Raw genomic sequence first — 21,023 nt, forward strand, 5'->3', positions numbered from 1 at the left:
TAGTAAAAATCAAATGTGATACAGTTAAAGGCGAGGCCATTTATTTAAAGCGTGAAAGTTTTTATACACATTTTTCTCTCTTTCTCTCCATCTCTTCCCGTGCACCTATCTAAAGCTTCGTTCGCTGTTAAACAGCAGCAACAGTGTGTCGTAAATCGTAAAGTAAAACGCGGACGTGCAGCCGGCCTTCAGCAGCGACGGCAGCAGCCCCTTGTACAGTCCGCGCACCCCCTCGAACCGGCCGACCTGCACCAGGCAGTGTAGCATATGGCGGCAGACAAAGTGCTGCCCGAACGTTTGCCGGCTCTGGGCGAAGCCCTGTATCTGCAGCCGCTTCTTCGTCAGATCGAGCGGATAAACCAGCAGCTTGGTGCACAGACCGGCCAGCCCACCGCACACGAACAGCTCGCCAGACGGCAGCTGTGCCTCGGGCGACAGCCCCTCCAACCGCTTCACCACCGTACCGAACAGATTGTAAAACATAAACTGACCACCGGCCAGCGGGGCAATCTGCAGCATGGCCGGACCGACGCCCCGGTACAGTCCCCGGACGCCCTCGTGCCGGTAAATCTCTCCCAGGCCCTGCAACGCGTTCTGATACCCTCGGCCCGGGTCCTGCGAGACCAGCCGCGTCCGTATCACGTCCAGCGGCATGATGGTCAGGGCGGCAAAGGAACCGCTGCACGCGCCGCACACAAACTGCCGTGCCTGGTCGTGCCCGTCCAGCAGGGGCAGCTCGCGCAGCACTCGGTTGAACCGCTCGTAGAAGGAAAACTGCGCCACGCCGTACACGAGCGACAGCACCTGGGCCGGGTTGTGGCCCTTCCAGAACGCAAGCAGCCCCTCCTCGCGGTAGATGCAGGCCACCGACTGGGCGATCGAGCGGTACTTGGAGTGGCTGGACCCGGTCCGGATCGGTTCCACCTGCAGCTGGAGCCGTATCTTCAGCACGTCCAGCGGCTGGCAGATGAAGCGCGTGATGCAGCCCGTCAATCCGCCCGCCAGCCCGGCGTACCGGGTTTCGCGGTGCTTTTCGCGATCCATCGCACGTGGATGCTGGTGATGTTTTGGTGAGTATGTGTGTGTGTTTGTGCTGTGTTTTTTTTTGGCAATCCGTTCCAAACGTTTGTGCGTTACATCACTACTGTCGCCTGCGACTCGGATGATGATGATGGGGTCGAGCTGGTTCTATCGGTGCGGGTGCGTAACTGTGCTGACCTTGCTAATCATCATCAATGGCGTAGTTGCGTGTTGTTCGTTGTACACCACGTCCAACGAAAAGAAGGCATCCGCTTGGTTGCCCGGTTTTTCGGTGGTCCCGTACTTACTGGCGGTCCAGCCAAAGTGATAACGTAAACTGACACAAGCGCTGTTTGCGATCCTAGCAAGCTGCGAGAGCTTTGTTTTCGTGCGATCTCTTTTTTGCCAACGATACCGTCGACGCTCTTCACGCAAATGCTCGATTCGGAACGGCAAACGAGTGAAGGGACCAACGTGCACGTGCACACGCTGGCGTATAGGTTCTATTTATAGCTTGTTTTTCTGTTAATTTTCCCCTTTTTGAAACTGTTTAATTTGTCCCGGTTCCGAGCTGTACGCCAAAAGAAACGGCTCACAAAGTCATTCCAGTTCATATACTAATGCCGAATCCTTAAACTAGGACTGATCCTGTCCTGATGCTGGTTCTGCAAATGATCTCAAACGCATAGCTATATTCGTCCTAGAACAGGACAGCAGAACCATATCAGTTCTGGAACTCATCCTTATGCATTTTGGTTTAACGTGATTCAACGGACAGCGCCACCGGTTTTCTTTACTTAAAGTCCTTCATTTTTATTTTTTTTATTTAAAATTAATTAGTTATTTCTCTGTACAAGTTCAGATTGTTTTCCATTTATTTAATCTATCGTTTTTCTTCCTTCCGCCTCAGTCACTATCGTCCTTTGCGTAGATGGTTTCATTTCTTCGCTTAAATTTCTTCACGGGCGGATTGTCCTGTTGCTGCTCCTGCTGCTGTACCGGGCTGGACAAATTCAAATCGTTCACCGCTAGTGCCGACTCGGACAGGATGGACGTATCATTGTCCCCGGTTTTCTGCGGCGTTGGCAAGCTTAGTAAGCTGCAGTTCGGCGTGGAATCATTCAGCGTGGTCGACAGGTCCGAATCGTGCGCATCCTGTCGCCATTTCGGTTCAGGTAATAGGGAGGAAAGCGATAGTTTCGGTTGTACCGGTGTTTGCGGTTTGTCTGGTGAGCTTTCTAACGGTTCTATTCCTTTTTCCATCTCCACAGCTGCTTCGTCATCGTCGTCCTCATCGCCAAGCTCGAGCTGGTCGGCATTCGGAACTCGCGTCGCTGCTTTGACCGGTACCTCCTCCTCCTTATCACACTGCCGATCGACGTACGTGGACGTGTTGAGCTTGTGGCCCGTCATCAGCATCGCGAGCCGCAGCGGATCGTCAATATTGAGCTTATCGCAAAGGGCCGTCGTCTGCGGGTTTAAGTATGCTTGCGGCTGCTCTATCGACCGCATATCGACCGTACCATCCTCATTCGGTTGATACGGTTCGGCTATTCGTACGAAATTGTCCGGTATGGTCAGATCGTTGCCGAACCGTTCCAGCACCTTCGCTTTCTCTTCCTCCGACGGTGTAAAGTTGAATCGTTCACCACCACCGCCTTCACCCGGCATGTACCCATTGGTGGTGCGTATGCTGATCAGATGATTGGTAAGGTTCAGTACCGTTAACCATTCGAGATCGTACTTCAACTGTACGGGTTTCGCCTCGCCACCGTCCCCATCTTCCGCGATCGGAATGTCTAGGATTTGCAGAAATCGCCTCTTCGGCAAGCACTTATCGAGCGCTAGGAACTTTGTACACCGCTCCCCGGGGTGTTCCACGAGGGCCGCAAATTTACAGTGCAAATGTGCCGCGAACCAGTACGGTGGTTGCAGCTTGCGGAGCAACTCTTCGCACGGCATGCTGCCCAACCGGTTGCTCTCGATGTCCTCGCGGAAGGCGGGCTTGAAGCGCAGGAGCTGCGTCTCGTTGCCGTGCCGCGTAATGCCACGCGGCCAGTCGTGCGACAACATTATGTCGACACCGGGCGAAAGTTGCTTCAGCCGAAACACATCAATCTGGCGCTGGTGGTAAACGCTGCGCTTGCTGCCCTCGTCGTACGGTGGAAACTCGAACCGGCCCTTCAGAAAGTCGTGCCCCTTGTAGATGCCCGAAATGCCCCCGATCCGGATGCCGTTGCAGTCGACCACGCCGGCATAGCCGAGGTAATAAATGTTGGGCGCTACCCAGCCACCGTAGGGTAGCTCCTGCAGATAGTTGGACGCTTCGTGGTTGCCTCCGATGAACAGCGTTAGGATGGGTGCCTTCTTCTCCCCACTGTAGTACCTGTCGAGAAGGGGGAAGGGTAAGAAATCGTACGAGGGGTAAGCTGACAACATCCAGATTTTGGATTCGAGCTACCCCCATGCTGTACCTACTTGTAGAAGCTGCACATATCCAAATGCTTCTGCGGGACGGCCATACACTGCAGATCCTGCAGGTTGCGCGTGGATTGGAAATCTCCGCAGCATATCAGCAGATCGACCGTAATGTTTTGCTCCTCCTGTATCGAGCCGATCAGGTCGTATATTTTCTCCAGCTCACCGTGCGCACATCCTTCGATCGCAATCTTCATCACGAAACGCGCGTTTAAAGTAGAGAGTATTTAAAAAACACACACACAGCCCGCCCGTAGCTTGTTGTTTTTGTTCCTATCCTGTTCACTGTGCCGGTCAACAAACGCGCGTTTGCTTTTCACACTATAAACCTTGGGTTTCTACCCTCTGCTGTCATCAACTTTCGAGCAGTGCGCTGCTCGAACAAGCTGTCACAGTGGGCGTTCGGGTGCAATTGCCGTCTAAAATGTGCACCCACCGTTCGAGCAGTTGGTCGTTGGCGTACAAACTGTCAACGGACATTTGTATCGGCTTTCGAAATGACGCCAGTAGCCTGGGAAAAGATGCGATCTGCAGCGATCGTTCTGTAAACAGCGCGAGAAACAAATTTACGGGCCAGGTGTAAACTATCCACCGAGGTTAAATAACAAGTGCGTCCATCCAAGCACACATAGTTTGCGGAGAGCGGCGGAAATAGAAGGATATTAGAAGGAGGTGTGCTGTGTGTGTGTGCGAGACAAAGCGAAAGCCTGCAAAAAGGTGTGGTGTGCGTGTGTGTTGATTGGAGTGTCCGTTTGCCGGGAAAGCAGCGAGCGACGCAGTAAACATCCAACAAAATGTCTACCGATTCGCGGAAAATCCGTGTCGCGGTGCGTGTTCGCCCGTTCAACGAGCGGGAACTGGAGGGCAATCCGCGAAACATCATCAAGGTGCGTGAACGGCGGAAGGGTGTGGGGTGTTGTGTCTTCCACCCGCCCAACACTGGGGAAAAAGTTGTGCTTTGTGCTAACACCCAGGCATTTGCTTTTCTTGCAGGTTCTCGACAAGTCGACGCTAATGTTCGACCCGGACGAGGACGAGGACGAATTCTTCTTCCACGGCGTGAAGCTCACGCACCGGGACATAACGAAGCGCGTGAAGAAGAAGCTCACCATGGAGTACGACGACGTGTTCGACAATACGGCCACCAACAACGACATCTTCGAGGTGTGCATGAAACCGCTCGTGCAGTCGGTGATGAACGGGTACAACTGCTCGGTCTTTGTGTACGGTGCGACCGGGGCAGGCAAAACGCACACCATGCTGGGGAACGAAACCTGCCCCGGCATCACCTTCCTCACCGTGAAGGAGCTGTTCCGGCAGATCGAATCGCTCAGCGAGGTGCGCAAGTTCGACATCGGCATCTCGTACCTGGAGGTGTACAACGAGCTGGTAATGAATCTGCTCACCAAATCCGGTCCGCTGAAGCTGCGCGAAGATTCGCACGGCGTGGTGGTGAGCGGGCTGGTGCTGAAGCAGATCCACAACGCTACGGAGCTGCTGGAGCTGCTGGCGCTGGGCAACCGCAACCGAACGCAGCATCCGACGGACGCGAACGCGGAAAGCAGCCGCAGCCATGCGATCTTCCAGGTGCACATCCGCATGGTGGAGAAGAAGACGGGCCAGAAGCGCGCGGTGAAGCTGTCGATGATCGATCTGGCGGGCAGCGAGCGTGCCGCCAGCACCAAGGGCGTCGGCATCCGGTTCAAGGAGGGTGCGAACATTAACAAATCGCTGCTCGCGCTCGGCAACTGCATTAACAAGCTGGCGGACGGGTTGAAGCACATCCCGTACCGCGACTCGAACCTGACGCGCATCCTGAAGGACAGCCTCGGGGGCAACTGCCAGACGGTGATGATCGCCAACATCTCGCCATCGTCGCTGACGTACGACGATACGTACAACACGCTGAAGTACGCGTCGCGAGCGAAGAAGATCCGAACCACCGTCCGGCAGAACATTGTGCCGTCGAACGTGCCGAAGGAGTTCCTGGTGAAGAAGGTGAACGAGCAGGCGGAGGAGCTCGAGCGGCTGCGGGCGAAGGTGGCCGACCTGGAGGAGCAGCTGCGCAAGAAGGAGCAGGAGGCGGCGGCGGCGGCCCCAGGCCCATCGCTGGCGCTTAATGCAACGTTGCTCAACACCTGGGTGTCGCGCATCGACAGCTGCTACGCCAGCATGCGCCAGGCGCTGCAGCACCTGATCGCGCTGAAGAGCAAGGAGAAGCTGCTGAACATGCGCGTCAAGCTGAAGGAACAGGCGGAAACGATTGCGCGCATCGTGACGCTCGACGGAAGCCATCTGAATGAGGTAAGAGACTTTGCTTAGCGTTAATCAACTCACTAGCTATCACTTTATTCGACTTGGCAGTAGGGGAGGGAAGGCGGGACGACAATTTCTACTCTCCCTTGCCTTACTTATCGCCCAGCAGTTCCGCCTGCTTGAGCTCCATCAGCTTTTCTGCCTCCTTGACAAACCCGTCCGCAATGGCGGTGATTTGTGCCTGCGCCTGAAATGCTTCGTCCTCGGAGACGTTGGACTGCTTCTTTAGCTTCTTGATGGATTGGTTCTGGGCGTCCTTGATGCGATCGCGGCACTTGATGAACAGCACCTTGGCGTTCTTCGCCAACCCTTCGCGATGTTCCCGCGTCACCTTCGGCACGGGAATGAACAGCGTCGTGCCGTCCTGCTGCGGGTTCAGGTTCATGCCGCTGCGCTGGATGGCTTGCAGCACCACCGGGATGGTTTGCGGGAAGGCCACCAAATTGACGACGAGCGTTTTGGGATTTTTGCGCACCACCTGCCCCAGCTCCTGCAGCTGATAGTCTTTGCCTTCGTACGTGATGCGCAGCGTTTCGATGGACCCGGTGGTGGATCGGAGCGAGAGATTTTTCACGTAATCGTCTTTCATGGCGGCAAGGCTCTTTTCCATCTGCGTTCGCAGCCCGTCCAGATCGATCAGGCCGCCGAGCTGCTCCTCGTTGATCTGTACTTTGGCGGCTGCACCCTTTTTGTCTTTCTTTTTGTCCTTGCCCTTGGCGTAGTGTCGTACCGTCGGCGGTGGCTGGAGTTTTGCTGCGGTAAGACTGGCGACTGGCGCTGCCGGTAGCTCACACCGTATGGGGCGCAGTGCTGTGCAGATGGATCGCTTTGTGAAGGCACGAACGATGGTGCTACCGTTTGATTCTAGCGCTGTAAATCTGGCCGCTCGCAGCAGTGCTGTTATTCGTAACATTTTTCACGTCGAACGTTTGAATTGTTTCCTTTCCAACTTTGCTTTTGTTATGATTGCGAACGAAATTGCGATGCGCCGTGCGTTTGCTGGGAAACGTCAAACTTCTTTGTGGTGTTTTTTGTTTGTTCGTGCGACCAACTGTCAGATTCAAAATGTTCGCTCAAATTTAACCGTTGCTGTGAACCTTTTCTTTTCTACTGTTTCCTTTCCAGGACATTGCAAAGATGGAAGCGTCCGTCGACCGGTGCGGCAAGCAGGTCGCCAACCAGCAGGCAGACAAAACCCGCTGGCAGGAACGGTTCCGCCAGTCGCTGCGCAGCCGCAACGCACTCCGGAAGGAGATTGCGCAAAGCGAGCTGGCCACGGTGCTGAAGGGCATTCTAACGGGCAAGGATGCGGAAATCGAGGCGCTGCAAGCGACGCTCTACAAGGAGCACGTGCTGCAGATGTCGTTTACCTACGCGCAGGAGAACAAGCTGTGGCACAACATAATGGTGCTCAGCGGCGACATCATACAGCAGAACTATCTGCTGCTCCGTAGCATGGACCGGCTGGACAATGTGACGTACGACAAGCTGAAGCGGCTGGTGAAGCTAAACCAGCGCCAGCGGGGCGTCACCTTCTTCGACGACGACTGCAAGCAGCAGGACCGGAACGACATCGATCTCAGCAGCAACAGCCTGGACGATATCGCCAACCTGTCCGACTGTTCCGAGGATGCGGTTGACTTCCCGCCGGACGGTGAGGATGGGGATGGCTCGACGATGCTCTCTGTTGTCGGTGGAGCAGCGGGTGGTGCTATGAAACGGTCGAAGCTGAACGATGGCAGCGAATCGGAACCGGAAACGTGTTCGCTGCAGGGCGATAGCGCAAACGAGGACACTGCCACCGATCGCAACATTTTCAAAAAGCCCAAAATGGTTAGCCGAACGATGTCGTTCAAGACCACCAGCTTGGCCGGGGGTGGCATTTTGTCGCGGCCACCCATCTCCCGCCGTACACCGACGAAGCAGGCAAAAGCGATGGGCAAGACGACGGCGACGACGACGACGACGGCAACCGTTTCCCATCGTCTCAAGGTGCCACGGTTGGTCGTGAGCCAAGCGATGATGGACTCCTTGTCCAAGAAGAAGGTACCACAGTCACCGTCGGGCGACATTGCGGACAAGAACAAGCTGAACGTGTCGGACGATTCGAGCGGCATCGGCAGTATCGCCAACTCTACGTTTGATATCTGCAGCAACAAGGACTCGGAAACGGAGTCGCTGTTTTCCAACGTGCTTGTGGAATCGAACGTTGACCCGCAGGTGTTGGATAAAGGTAATTATGGGTTTCGTTTGCAGCGTTTGCTTTGCGTTTGTTATACTGAAATATCTTCCATCCGTATTTTTGCAGTGCTGCGTCGTGCTTCGATGAAGGGAGGCAAAATGACCCTCTCGGTTAGCAAGGAAAACAGGAAAAAGAGCCCCAAGCGGATAGGGAAAAGTCCTCGCACCGTTAACCGATCGACCAGCCGAAGTTAGTATGGTGGCCGAAGCGATTGAAATGCTTTGCCCCCGCACGCCCCTCCTATTGTTTTGTCTTGTGCGCTCGAAGCTAACGAAACCTTCTTCTCCGTTCTGCGGAACCTTTTGCAGCAAATTCTTCCGCCAGCTCGGTCATCAATCGGTACCGGATGATGAAGGCAAAGGACGGGCAAGCGTCAACTAGTGGTGGTACCTCTGCCGCACTGCCCAAACCACGTGCAGCGAACAATAATTTCGACAGCGACAGTGACCGAAATCGTCACAATCGGCTGATGGGCATTGTGAAGAAATAGAAGTGAAGAATCAATGGCGGAATAGCAGCAGCAGCAGCGGCGGCGGCGTCTGAAATACCGGAAAAAAGCAGACCAAGTGAATGATTTATTTTATTTATAGCTTACATTAGCTTACAGCTTAATGGCTTTACTACTACTACTGCTTTTTGCACATTGCACTACGCATAGTGCGCGGTGATTGTTATATATTTTGTATGGACTATTAGATAAAGCGAATTATACAATCAAACTGTGCTGTACTGTGCTGTGCGTGCGTGCGTGCGTGTAGTGGTGTACATCGGGTGGACGTTGAACGTTTTAAAAAAACTCGACAGGTTTTTTTGTTGTTGTATTGTATGCATATAAAATAACAGAGAGAGAGAAAAAATGAGAGATAAGGTCGTAACATTATATTTTTAAGTTGCAATCTCATAACTAGAAAAACGATCTTGTATGATGGAAATAGTTTAACGCACTGTAGCGCACAGACAGAGGATGGAAAGCAGAGAGCGGTGGCTTATATGAAATAGGAAAAGAAAATATAATCTATTTGAGTAAAATTTAACTGAAGCATGTCAAGCGTATCTTGTATTGTTGCATGTTGTATTCGTCTTCCATCTCATGTATTTGTTAAATCAAATAAGTACATGCATGATTGATTGAGTTATGGTAATGAATTCATGTCCATATTGAAATTGTGGTTCAATGGTCACGGTTATAATAAAATAATAAAATAAACATTGGGTTAGTATTTGTTGCCACCTCTAAGCAACATTCCGGTGTACTCGAATGTGGTAGCAATCGATCTCATTGTTGTCAGAGAAAAGACAAAAAATATGAAAAAGATAATTTTTAATTGCATTCACGAGGATAAGATTTAAAAAGATAGTCAAAAGATATGGCTTTTTGTCACGAAAACTGAGCCATTTTACAAACCATATTAATCCCACTCACTACTTTCAAATGCAACGACATTTTTGAATGTCCGACTGCAAATTTGCTTTCGTTAAGTTTGAGCTTTCGTTCAGTTCGGCACCTGACCGCATTTCAGTCAGTCAGCTGTCAAGCCGAAAAACAGCGCAGCTCGCTCATGAGGTAATCGAAATCAACAACAAAACCCACCATCCGCTCGGCGTCCGGCAAAACCGGTGCTGAAATTATTACTTAAGCGTGTTTGGAGGCTGGGCTTGGGTGGAAGCAAATAATACACGGAACACAGGCACAGAACGAGATTTTGAGATGGCTTTGCTTGCGCGTGCCTGCGGTCCCTGGCCGCTGCTGTGGAGCCGTTCGGTTCAGACGGTCGGCATTCGATTGCAGTCGACCCGGTTGCAGGAGGACGGCGCTCGTTCGGGCGGTCTCGAAGAAGAAGGTTTGTAGCTGGAGGGGGTAAAATGTAGTCCACTTTACCTGTAATATTGCTTTCCTTTGTACCTTTTTAGAGTTCCGTGTGCTAAACTTGAAGCAAACAAAGTCACAGCGGCTAGCTCGCCGGAAAGCGACCCGTCCGGAGGTTCCACCGCCTCGGTATGGCCTTCTCTTCACTGTCCCCTTACGACAGTCGTTAATTGACCTGTTTTTTTTTCACTCACCACAGCTCACAGCAGATGGCCACGGACCAGGACTGGGGTGCGGTGTGGCCCGGGCCGCGCACGTTCAACCCGTCCGCCGTGCCGCTCCCGATCCGGCAGGGGTACGTGACGAAGCGCAACCAAATGTCACCCGGCAAGTTTGCCAACGCGGAGCTGATGAAGATACCGAACTTTTTGCATTTAACGCCCCCGGTCATCAAGCGGCAGTGCGAAGCGCTGAAACAGTTCTGCACTCCCTGGCCGAAGGGGCTGGAGACGGAGGAAAAGATGCGGGCCCACTATCCGGTGACGTGCGTCACGTCCGACTACTGCCACGCGCTGCCCACGATACGCAATCCGCTGTCGCGCATCGTCACGGTGCAGGTGGAGCTGGGCGCGCTGCAGCTCGATCGGCACGCGCGCGACAAGCTGCTGCGGCTGGTGGGCGAACGGTACGACCCGGACACGGATCTGCTCACGATCGTGACGGACCGGTGCCCGCTCAAGAAGCAGAACTACGATTACGCGATCTATCTGCTGACCGCGCTGTACCACGAGTCGAACACGGTGGAACCGTGGGAGGCGACCAAGTGCGAGGCGGACATGGAGTTTTTCGACTACGAGCAGAGCCGCAGCAAACGGAACGCGGAAGCGACGCTCAACTGGGGCCGGAAGGAAGGGGACAGCGGCTGGCAGCAGGTGCCGGAAGCGTACGGGGAGGCGGTATCGAGGCTGTTCAACGAGGGCGAGAACGAGTATAATATAGCAAAGTATAAAGAGCAAACGTTAGCGCTGCTCGGTTTGGCCGAGCCGGAGCAGCTGGCGCAATGAGGAGTGGAAGGGGAAGGAGAGGAGGGTAGTGAGTAGAGGTGGAATAAAAAATAACGACTTTTGTGTCTGTAATTGGAACGGTGGTTTAGATTTTTTATGCAATTTGATGGCATAGGAAGAAAATGGGATTTTCCGATACAGAAAAAGAGGAGAGAAAGAGAGAAAGAAAGTAAAAGAATGGACTAGTTGGCGAGAGAAAGAGACGAAGCGAGCATCGATTCAAAAGCGCACTTAACGCGCCTTCCTTCAAGCGTTTCCGTAGTGTAGCGGTTATCACGTCTGCTTCACACGCAGAAGGTCCCCGGTTCGAACCCGGGCGGAAACAAGATCGCTTTTTGCGGCAAACCTTTTTTCTTGACTTTATTCATTGCAAACACTCTCATTTGCTTTCCTGTTCCCTGGAATAGCTGCTAAGGTGTCATCCAACAATTACGTAGCGCTTGTAGGGGTGGGAGATACATGGAAGAGAGGGGGAAGTTTAGCATTTATTACGTAATGCCATTTTTTTTAAATCGATTTACAAGTGAGTAATATGTAAACGAGGAACCGATCGTACCAACGTCGGTTCTTCCAACGTTATATTTTATTACACTATTGGCGATGGGGGTCGCAAATTGTGCAATTTTTGCGTTACGTAATTGATGTATGACGACTTACGATGCTTTGAAATTTGGTCTACGCTGGATTCCATTCATAGGAGTGAGAGAAAGGATACACACTCCGCTCGTCATCCTTCCGCTCGTATGATAAGCGCATGTGATAAGCGCCTAGTAACAGAGAGAGTAAGCTACAAATATTCTCACACTAGTGAGAGCGAGACAAATCGATCGATTAGAAATATCGATAGAGCTACCTCCTGATTTGGATGATCTCCTGGTACGATTCTTTGAAATTTGGTCTACGCTAGTGGCGTTTCGATTGGTCGCAGCCTCCCTCAAAGGCGGAAGGAGTGAGAGAAAGGATACACTCTCCGCTCGTCATCCTTCCGCTCGTATGATAAGCGCATGTGATAAGCACATAGTAACAGAGAGAGAAATCTACAAATATTCTCGCACTAGTGAAAGCGAGACAAATCGATCGATTAGAAAGATCGATAGAGCTACCTCCTGATTTGGATGATCTCCTGTTACGATGCCTGGTATTTTGGTCTACGCTAGTGGCGTTTCGATTGGTCGCAGCCTCCCTCAAAGGCGGAAGGAGTGAGAGAAAGGATACACTCTCCGCTCGTCATCCTTCCTCTCGTATGATAAGCGCATGTGATAAGCACATAGTAACAGAGAGAGTAAGCTACAAATATTCTCACACTAGTGAGAGCGAGACAAATCGATCATTTAGAAAGATCGATAGAGCTACCTCCTGATTTGGATGATCTCCTGGTACGATTCTTTGAAATTTGGTCCACGCTAGTGGCGTTTCGATTGGTCGCAGCCTCCCTCAAAGGCGGAAGGAGTGAGAGAAAGGATACACTCTCCGCTCGTCATCCTTCCGCTCGTATGATAAGCGCATGTGATAAGCACATAGTAACAGAGAGAGTAAGCTACAAATATTCTCACACTAGTGAAAGCGAGACAAATCGATCATTTAGAAAGATCGATAGAGCTACCTCCTGATTTGGATGATCTCCTGGTACGATTCTTTGAAATTTGATTTACGCTAGTGGCGTTTCGATTGGTCGCAGCCTCCCTCAAAGGCGGAAGGAGTGAGAGAAAGGATACACACTCCGCTCGTCATCCTTCCTCTCGTATGACAAGCGCATGTGATAAGCACATAGTAACAGAGAGAGTAAGCTACAAATATTCTCACACTAGTGAAAGCGAGACAAATCGATCATTTAGAAAGATCGATAGAGCTACCTCCTGATTTGGATGATCTCCTGGTACGATTCTTTGAAATTTGATTTACGCTAGTGGCGTTTCGATTGGTCGCAGCCTCCCTCAAAGGCGGAAGGAGTGAGAGAAAGGATACACACTCCGCTCGTCATCCTTCCTCTCGTATGATAAGCGCATGTGATAAGCACATAGTAACAGAGAGAGTAAGCTACAAATATTCTCACACTAGTGAGAGCGAGACAAACGGATCGATTTGAAAGATCGATAGAGCTACCTCCTGATTTGGATGATCTCCTGGTACGATTCATTGAAATTTGATTTACGCTAGTGGCGTTTTGATTGGTCGCAGCCTCCCTCAAAGGCGGAAGGAGTGAGAGAAAGGATACACTCTCCGCTCGTCATCCTTCCTCTCGTATGATAAGCGCATGTGATAAGCACATAGTAACAGAGAGAGTAAGCTACAAATATTCTCACACTAGTGAGAGCGAGACAAACGGATCGATTTGAAAGATCGATAGAGCTACCTCCTGATTTGGATGATCTCCTGGTACGATTCATTGAAATTTGATTTACGCTAGTGGCGTTTTGATTGGTCGCAGCCTCCCTCAAAGGCGGAAGGAGTGAGAGAAAGGATACACTCTCCGCTCGTCATCCTTCCTCTCGTATGATAAGCGCATGTGATAAGCACATAGTAACAGAGAGAGTTAGCTACAAATATTCTCACACTAGTGAGAGCGAGACAAATCGATCATTTAGAAAGATCGATAGAGCTACCTCCTGATTTGGATGATCTCCTGGTACGATTCATTGAAATTTGATTTACGCTAGTGGCGTTTTGATTGGTCGCAGCCTCCCTCAAAGGCGGAAGGAGTGAGAGAAAGGATACACTCTCCGCTCGTCATCCTTCCTCTCGTATGATAAGCGCATGTGATAAGCACATAGTAACAGAGAGAGTAAGCTACAAATATTCTCACACTAGTGAGAGCGAGACAAACGGATCGATTTGAAAGATCGATAGAGCTACCTCCTGATTTGGATGATCTCCTGGTACGATTCTTTGAAATTTGATTTACGCTAGTAGCGTTTCGATTGGTCGCAGCCTCCCTCAAAGGCGGAAGGAGTGAGAGAAAGGATACACTCTCCGCTCGTCATCCTTTCTCTCGTATGATAAGCGCATGTGATAAGCGCCTAGTAACAGAGAGAGTAAGCTACAAATATTCTCACACTAGTGAGAGCGAGACAAATCGATCGATTAGAAAGATCGATAGAGCTACCTCCTGATTTGGATGATCTCCTGGTACGATTCTTTGAAATTTGGTCTACGCTAGTGGCGTTTCGATTGGTCGCAGCCTCCCTCAAAGGCGGAAGGAGTGAGAGAAAGGATACACACTTCGCTCGTCATCCTTCCTCTCGTATGATAAGCCCATGTGATAAGCACATAGTAACAGAGAGCAAGCTATAAATTTTCTCTCACTTGTGTTAGGTTATTTCGAAGGAGGGTTTCTCCCAACATTACATTTTGTCACGCTAGGGGAGGAAGGGGTCCAACATTTTAAATTTTTACCTTATGTAATTGGTGTATATAGGCTAACTTGTTCTTTTTTAACCGATATACTTTGAGTCAAATCTTTTTTTACATATTCGAGTATGTGGCTACCATTCAACCAAGACGAAGAGACCAGCATGAAGAGACTCTAGTCCCCAGTTAACCCCATTTACTTACCCTCTTTTATCTTCGTTGATCCTATTTGAGGCATACGTATCAAAACGATTGCCTTTCGCCCTTTAATCAAACAATGAAGGTGTGTTCACTCTCATTTCACTCTCATTTAACAACTCCAGATCTGTATTCTCCCTAGACATCTCGTCGTCTGGGCTTAGTAGGCCGTGTGCAACCGTTGTCGTTGTCATGAGATGCACCTGTCAACAGGAGGGCATGCCTTTTCTAAGGCTGCATCTATTCTTTCGTGCGAATGCGCCACAACTTACCCGTGACGGTCCCATGGAACAACTTGGCGACAATAGCTCCGAAGAAGATTGTGAGGATCGTTATAAATCGTCGTGCTGTGCAACTTGCAGGATTAGTAGTGCTTGGTGTCTCGCACACGCAGCTGGTGAAAATGTGTTCCACTGTGGCTGCAGACGATCGCCCTTTGGCGCTCTTCTTAGTGTTGGGGGTTTTCTCGGGTGTTGTATTTGGTGATTTAGCAACTGAAGCCGTCCATGGACTGTCCAGCGAGCAACGCTTTCCCGAATCGCACCCACTGGTTAATACAGAACCTTCCATCTCCGAACACGTACGTCCTACTCCTCTTGCTCCATCATCCCAGCCTTCCCCGTATCTGATGGTGGCTCATTCGGATTACAATAATCGTCTGTTTGTTCAACAACAACAACAACCATCACCTTCCGCCTCCATCGATCAAAAGCGGCAAGAGCACGGCACAACATCTTCGTTTGTAACCAGTCCGTTATTGCCTGCCCGTAAGCGTTCGACAAATGATGTACCACAACCACCACCACCACCACGTCGGACACGTTACACACCACCGATGACGACGACGTCGGGAGGCGACGATCCCAACCGATCCTTCCCGGCGACGATACCGGCACGACACTACGACAGCTACGGCGAGTGGCACCATCATGGCGGCGAGGACGATGCGTCAAACTGGCCACCACCATCACAACAGCAGCCGTACTACAACAGCAACCACGGGAGCAGCAGCGCCAACTGGGGATGGAATCCACACGGCCACCATCATCATTACCAGCAGCAGCAGCAACAACACCATGGCAACGTGCTGGCGGGGATTTTAGATACGGTCGCGCTGTATCCGCCATACCACAATCACCACGGTCAACAGCAGCACGGTTTGCTTGGATTGCAGCTGTACGTTCTGCTGCATCCCGTACTGATGCTCGGTGCGATGTCCTTTCTCGTCTGTCTGGTGAACGCTGTGGTGGGCTTGGTGGACAAGGTGAAGCTACCGCTCGTACGGGCACACCAGGACGTGGATCGGATTGGGGCGGGCGGCTCGGCATCAACGCCGGCCGCCGGGCTTCGCGATGGACGCGACGAGCGCATACTGGATCAGCTGTATCAGTTCCTGACCGACGCTCTCGAGCATCAGCAGCAGCAACAGTCGTATCAGCAGCAGCGCAACGAATCATACGTTTTGGGCAGGTCGTAAATCGATCGTACAGGAGACAGATCTGACCGAGCAGTCTCCACTTAGTATTTGGAGTTTTTTTCCTTTACTTATAAGACCATTTTGATATATTTGGCAAGGATTGCTCTAATTTTCAGATGTCCCATTAGAATGAAGCCCGATTTTACGCTTTTATTATTACTTAAAGTTAATTTTTAAGCAGTTATTTAAATTTGTTAAATGGGTATAAACAGTACTCATTTAATTTCATCCACTTTCTCTACAAAGTTTTATAATATTTGTCATAATAATGAACATTATACATTATGCATTATTATTGGATTTAGTATTTTGGAGTATTTTTGTTTAATTCCATCAATAAACTCCGGACAGTTTGGTTGGATTTCATTTGATTTAAAATTGTTGAGAACGCGACAATTAAAGAAAGTTAGTTTAACGGATATTTTTGAATTCAAAATGAGATAAATCGCTCCGACCACATGCGCCTTTTTTCCATGTTTCGTTTTATAGCATAAAACGCCTTAGCCTTAGGACGACTTTTTCAATCGATAATGCAGCAATCTGTAAACAAATCCAAACGGGCAATTCCGAGACACGCAACAACGACAGGCCCAAACGTTCATGATCGTCCGCCGAGGCGTATGATGATCGTGGTGCAATAAAGTAGCATCCTTCTGAAAAGTCCACTTTTACGCCTAAATAAATAAATAATAAAAGAAATGCCTTACGCGCCTTAAGCACAGCACAGCAAAACACTTTCAAATCATGATGAAAACGAACCCAAAAAAGGACCCAAGCGATAACAACGTATGCGTTTAGGCGGATATGATACCGAGACGAGTGTGTCTATACAGTGGATGATGTTGAAAGGATCCACGAAGGTTAAACAAAAGAGAGAGAAAGCGCAGGCATGGTAAGCTATAGCGATAAACATGTCGCTGATTATTACACTAGGAAGATCACGGCTATGAATGATTCTGATTCTGAAAGAGACGAGCAACACAGGAAAAGATAAGGGAAAAATTACCACCAACGATCACACGCAGATTGAAAAGTAAGATAATAGAATAGAAGGACGATGTTTACCTGCAATAAACAGATTTCAAACCAAACGGATCACACGCTGTATTCCCGTCGTGTCGGATTCTTTCCTTCTACGTTTAAGGGAAAGGGGGCAGTGTTTCGTATAATGATTACTAAATTAATGAAAGTTAAGTTTAACTCATTCAATAGAATTTTGAGGCAAAAAAAACAGTTGGTATTGTAAAGAAATAATTGACGTTTTAGCTTCAAATACAAAGAATGTCCGGAATTGACTTCACGCAAAAAAGAAACACGGAAATAAAAAATACAAAACGAAATTTACATTAGAAAAACTGTTTTTTTTCTTATTAAGTAATTGAAAAAGCATGGACATTAATTATCCCAATATCCTAAAGGCCGGAGGACACTGTCCGTACTCGCTAGTGTAATTTCGATTTTCACTAGCGCATCTGGCGGCGGCTGACTGAAGCATTTTGCTAAACAATTTGGAGCAGTTTCTGAAAATATGTTATTTTTCCTTGTTTTGTACTTAATTTGGGCGGGGAAAGTTTTGTAAAAGGTAGATGCACATGTCCTGCACGCATTGCATCCATTTTCATGATAAAAAAACGATGGAAAAACTACTTAATTTTGAGATCCGGCACGACCATTGCCTCGATGACCAAAAAAAAGCTTCCACCAGTCGCCGCCAGATGTGCTAGTGAAAATCGAAATTACACTAACGATGAAGCCACTTGCTTCGTGATATTATACATGGAAATAGGTAAAACGTAGTGATAAATTCCACACTTGCACCGAGAGTCCTTTTTTTTTCATTATGATGTTTTGAAACATTTATTTTATTTTACTGTTTTGCTGTTTAGTTTTCTTTGTTTCTGCTATTCTGCCTTGCCTATTTCCTTTCGAAAAAGCGTACACACTTCTCTTTGCAATTCCGATCCTACACCCCACGAACAAGGGTGTGTGTCTGGTACACACACACACGCACCGCACCTTTCCTCTTCCTCGATGTAATTCCGCCTTTAATTCTCTTTCCCTGCTACTATTACTCCACGGCTACATGGCTAACATACCAGAGAGGATGAGCTGGCTCCTCTTCTGTTTCATTCTAAACTTCTGCTCCTCTACTGCTCCCACCGCTTGCTGCTTTCTAATTTCGGCCCCCTTTCGCAGGGGGGAGTTGTATTATAATGCTTAAAGTTTTGCTCTCTCGCTCTCTCTCCTTCTCTCTCAACATACACATCGGCTAAACCTAGAGGACAGACAGAAGGTATTGATTGGTTTTTCTTTTGTTTTTAATATGTTCATACTTATATATGTATATCTATCGGCCATTAGCGGAGGCGTGTGCGTGGGACACACACACACTCGCCCCCAGACACCCACCCCCCATCTCCCCCTAGAGGTTGTGGTTGTGGGCGGCCGTATCGGGACCCTCGAAGATTCTAATTAGCACAAATAAGAGTTGGACGTCGACCAATTGACCAACACAGCTAAGTGCGCTAAGGAGAGTACCGCGCGCGCGGGGGCTTTACACCGATATTAATACACACACGACCGTTTCCGAGGCATAGCACTTCGAAATGGGAGGAAATTCATACGTTTTTTCTTCTTCTTCTTACTTTCTTTTCTGCTGCTGAATCCACACAGGGGAAACAGCAGCAGCAGCATTGATGAGAAGCAGTTTAAAATTCAATAATCGTTTCATCTTTTCCTTGAGAAATATATATGTAAATGTACTTCTTGCAAAATGAAGCGCTTCGAGCGCTAAGAGGGGATTAACCTTTGATCGTCTCACCATTGCTACGCACGCTAAAAAACGCAGGTTTGCTTTTGTGGTTAACTTTCCTGCCAAAAAAAAGGGGGCAAACAGAAAGGGCGAGAAGAACAACAAAACACGAAATCTAGTTTCCCGCCATTGAAAATTGCGAGCGCGCACGCTTTATCTCTCTCTTTCTCTCTGGTGACGCACGCGCCATCTAGCGAGCATTAGAGCGAAACAAACGTTTAGCTTGTTTTTGATGCGATTTTTTGCGCTTCGTGTTTATCTTGGTAAAAGCCGAAAAAAACAAGGCTAGAATAGTAGAGTTTGTCGACCAAAACGGGACATTTTACACAATGTGACTGGATGTAAGATGGCTTAGTGTCAGAGTGCGCAAACCGCGGCAGGGTCCCGTCGGGGTGGCGCGCAGCAAATCGACTTCGGGTGTGTGGTGGTACCCGTTGTACGTACGCACGTACCCACGTTAAAATATATAAACTTTTTTATACTTTAGAAAATACATTTAAAACTACACAAAACGAAACTAAATACTTTCTATCAATAACTTTAGCTACATTATCATTACAACAGATGGGAGCGATGGGTGAAACGGGGATTAGAAGGGAAGCTGGATGGATGACGGGTATGGTGGTTGAGATGCTGACACAGATGAGGACAAACACGGTTATGTATGCACATCGTCCCTTCCTTGGAGAGTTGAAGGAACTGGATGATCTCGACTGAGCCCCGCGCCAGCCGCCAGAGCTTGATGATAGAGTGGATGTGTTAGTGTGTGTTTGTGTGTGATGAGTACTAAAACATAGAAATAATAGTTGCGCGGGCGACGAACTCTCTCGCTTTCTCGCTCTCTCTCCTTTCGCTTCCTAATGACACAACACACCGCCGCGCCGTTCCCTACCACCAGTGCACCAGCGACGCCGAGGACGGGGTAGGAGGAGGTGGCGGTGGACAGACGGCAGTGGACGGGAGGGCCAGGACCTAGTCCTTGTTGTTGCTCATCGATTCCGCGCTCTCGGTCGACTGGCGGCCACCCTCGGACGAGGCGACGCTGGTAGCACCGCCCCCGTTCGCCAGCAGGCTGCCGATCGATGAGGAGGAGGCGGGAGCCGCGCCGCCACCGCTCGCCGGCCCATTGCTTGGTTCCCCGACGGCACCACCGCCCGCCCCCTTCAACTGGGAGGACGGTTTCGGTGTGGCGGCGGCGCTGGACGGGGCCGCATCGAACGACTGCACCTGCGCCTCGTACAGCAGCTGCATGATCTTGAGCGAGGTGAGCGAGGATATTCGTTCCGGCAGCTTGCGCAGCACCTCGCCGACGTACAGCCCGTACGCACCGTGCTCGTCCAGGTGGGCCTGATGCTCCAGGTTGTTCTGGTACTTGACGGTGCGGTTGAGGTTAAAGTTGGACAGGGACGCCTCGTCCCCGTCGTAGCCGACGCGGGACCGCTTCGGCAGCCCGTACGACACCTCCACGTTCGACATGGCGGCCGGTATGGGCGACTCGACGGGCGTCGGCTGCTGGTGGTGGTGGGCATGGGGATGGCCGGCAGCGCCGCCCCCGGCACCACCACCGGCACCGTGCTGCTGCTGCTGGAGGGCGGCTGCCGCTACTGCTGCACTGCCCGCCGCACCGCTGCCGCCCGGTCCGTGCGGGTGATGGTGCGGATGGTGGCCACCGGTCGGCATGCCGCTCCGCCCGAACGGATGGTGATGGTGGTGGGCGCCGGCGCCGGCGTGCGATCCGTGCTGCTGGCCGGCCGGACCACCCGGTTGGCCGACGGCACCACCGCCGCCGCCGCCGCCCGGCTGACTGGCGCCGTGCGGCGGTGGCAGCTGATGGTCGCGCTGGTGCGGATGCGGCGGCTGCAGATGATGCAGTCCCATCGGATCGTGCGCGGACGGGAAGCCAGCCCCTGGCGGGCCCCCGAACGGACCGTGCCCCTGCAGCTTCAGGTGCTGCTGGTACTGGAGCTGGGCGTGCGAGTTCTGGGCCGCCACGGCCATCTGCTGCAGGTCGAGGTACGCGTGCAGATCGTCCTTGGCGTCCTCCTGCTGTTCGCGCTGCCGCTTCCGCAGAATGTTCATCGGGTTCGTTTCATCGTCACTGTGGGGAGGGAGGGAGGTGGAGAAGAAAAATTGAAGATTAATTTAACGTGTTTTTATTGTGAAGTTTGGCAGCTCTGGACTCTAATAACTAATTACGGACTTAACTAAAGATGAACAGGTCAGTCCATAATAGAGATGGGCCCATTGAATAAGAGTGAGTG

The 21,023-nt window shown here is 50.6% G+C and overlaps 6 protein-coding genes and 1 non-coding gene across 11 annotated transcripts in view; 3 read left to right on the forward strand and 4 right to left on the reverse strand.

Annotated features, from left to right (window-relative positions):
* Positions 1–19: 19 nt before the first annotated feature.
* On the reverse strand, positions 20–1,466 carry LOC120894768 (mitochondrial thiamine pyrophosphate carrier-like). Its single transcript, XM_040297570.1, has one exon. The coding sequence runs from the start codon at positions 1,042–1,044 to the stop codon at positions 106–108; it is 939 nt and encodes a 312-aa protein (XP_040153504.1). The 5' UTR covers positions 1,045–1,466; the 3' UTR covers positions 20–105.
* A 405-nt stretch (positions 1,467–1,871) lies between these two features.
* Positions 1,872–3,827, reverse strand: LOC120894368 (lariat debranching enzyme). Its single transcript, XM_040296897.1, has 2 exons — positions 3,499–3,827; positions 1,872–3,406 (listed from the first exon to the last, which is right to left on the reverse strand). Exons 1-2 carry the CDS (start codon positions 3,693–3,695, stop codon positions 1,927–1,929), a joined length of 1,677 nt encoding a protein of 558 aa, XP_040152831.1. The 5' UTR covers positions 3,696–3,827; the 3' UTR covers positions 1,872–1,926.
* Positions 3,828–4,267: 440 nt separating this feature from the next.
* On the forward strand, positions 4,268–9,095 carry LOC120894367 (kinesin-like protein KIF18A). The gene is made up of 5 exons (XM_040296896.1): positions 4,268–4,385; positions 4,492–5,802; positions 6,940–8,047; positions 8,123–8,245; positions 8,365–9,095. The coding sequence occupies exons 1-5, from the start codon at positions 4,293–4,295 to the stop codon at positions 8,544–8,546; spliced, it is 2,817 nt and encodes a 938-aa protein (XP_040152830.1). The 5' UTR covers positions 4,268–4,292; the 3' UTR covers positions 8,547–9,095.
* On the reverse strand, positions 5,817–6,818 carry LOC120894369 (ribosome-recycling factor, mitochondrial). Its single transcript, XM_040296898.1, has one exon. It carries the CDS (start codon positions 6,725–6,727, stop codon positions 5,906–5,908), a length of 822 nt encoding a protein of 273 aa, XP_040152832.1. The 5' UTR covers positions 6,728–6,818; the 3' UTR covers positions 5,817–5,905.
* A 490-nt stretch (positions 9,096–9,585) lies between the features above and the next one.
* On the forward strand, positions 9,586–10,999 carry LOC120896909 (28S ribosomal protein S35, mitochondrial). The gene is made up of 3 exons (XM_040301429.1): positions 9,586–9,897; positions 9,968–10,052; positions 10,123–10,999. The coding sequence occupies exons 1-3, from the start codon at positions 9,765–9,767 to the stop codon at positions 10,925–10,927; spliced, it is 1,023 nt and encodes a 340-aa protein (XP_040157363.1). The 5' UTR covers positions 9,586–9,764; the 3' UTR covers positions 10,928–10,999.
* Positions 11,000–11,179: 180 nt separating this feature from the next.
* Trnav-cac lies at positions 11,180–11,252 on the forward strand. Its single transcript has one exon. It is a non-coding gene; the product is annotated as a tRNA-Val (tRNA).
* Positions 11,253–17,778: 6,526 nt separating this feature from the next.
* LOC120908613 (putative uncharacterized protein DDB_G0291608) overlaps positions 17,779–21,023 on the reverse strand; it is a 79,044-nt gene continuing 75,799 nt past the window's right edge. For all 5 annotated transcript variants that reach the window (XM_040319802.1, XM_040319803.1, XM_040319804.1 and 2 more), the window contains one exon: positions 17,779–20,860. In XM_040319802.1, the coding sequence (XP_040175736.1) occupies positions 19,735–20,860 (1,126 nt within the window). In that variant the 3' untranslated portion in view covers positions 17,779–19,734. The remainder of the gene's footprint in view (positions 20,861–21,023) is intronic.

Source organism: Anopheles arabiensis, chromosome 2 (genome assembly GCF_016920715.1).
Source record: "Anopheles arabiensis isolate DONGOLA chromosome 2, AaraD3, whole genome shotgun sequence".
Lineage (NCBI taxonomy): Eukaryota > Metazoa > Arthropoda > Insecta > Diptera > Culicidae > Anopheles > Anopheles arabiensis.

What these genes read in the sequence shown, in the direction of transcription:
- LOC120894367 (XM_040296896.1), top strand. Translation starts at nt 4,293, where the DNA reads ATGTCTACCGATTCGCGGAAAATCCGTGTCGCGGTGCGTGTTCGCCCG. An exon ending in ACGGAAGCCATCTGAATGAG is followed by an intron (nt 5,803 to 6,939) that starts GTAAGAGACTTT and finishes TTTCCTTTCCAG; the next exon opens with GACATTGCAAAGATGGAAGC. An exon ending in TAACCGATCGACCAGCCGAA is followed by an intron (nt 8,246 to 8,364) that starts GTTAGTATGGTG and finishes AACCTTTTGCAG; the next exon opens with CAAATTCTTCCGCCAGCTCG.
- LOC120896909 (XM_040301429.1), top strand. Translation starts at nt 9,765, where the DNA reads ATGGCTTTGCTTGCGCGTGCCTGCGGTCCCTGGCCGCTGCTGTGGAGC. An exon ending in GGGCGGTCTCGAAGAAGAAG is followed by an intron (nt 9,898 to 9,967) that starts GTTTGTAGCTGG and finishes GTACCTTTTTAG; the next exon opens with AGTTCCGTGTGCTAAACTTG. An exon ending in CCGGAGGTTCCACCGCCTCG is followed by an intron (nt 10,053 to 10,122) that starts GTATGGCCTTCT and finishes CACTCACCACAG; the next exon opens with CTCACAGCAGATGGCCACGG.
- LOC120894369 (XM_040296898.1), bottom strand. Translation starts at nt 6,727, where the DNA reads ATGTTACGAATAACAGCACTGCTGCGAGCGGCCAGATTTACAGCGCTA.
- LOC120894368 (XM_040296897.1), bottom strand. Translation starts at nt 3,695, where the DNA reads ATGAAGATTGCGATCGAAGGATGTGCGCACGGTGAGCTGGAGAAAATA. An exon ending in GATATGTGCAGCTTCTACAA is followed by an intron (nt 3,407 to 3,498) that starts GTAGGTACAGCA and finishes CCTTCTCGACAG; the next exon opens with GTACTACAGTGGGGAGAAGA.
- LOC120894768 (XM_040297570.1), bottom strand. Translation starts at nt 1,044, where the DNA reads ATGGATCGCGAAAAGCACCGCGAAACCCGGTACGCCGGGCTGGCGGGC.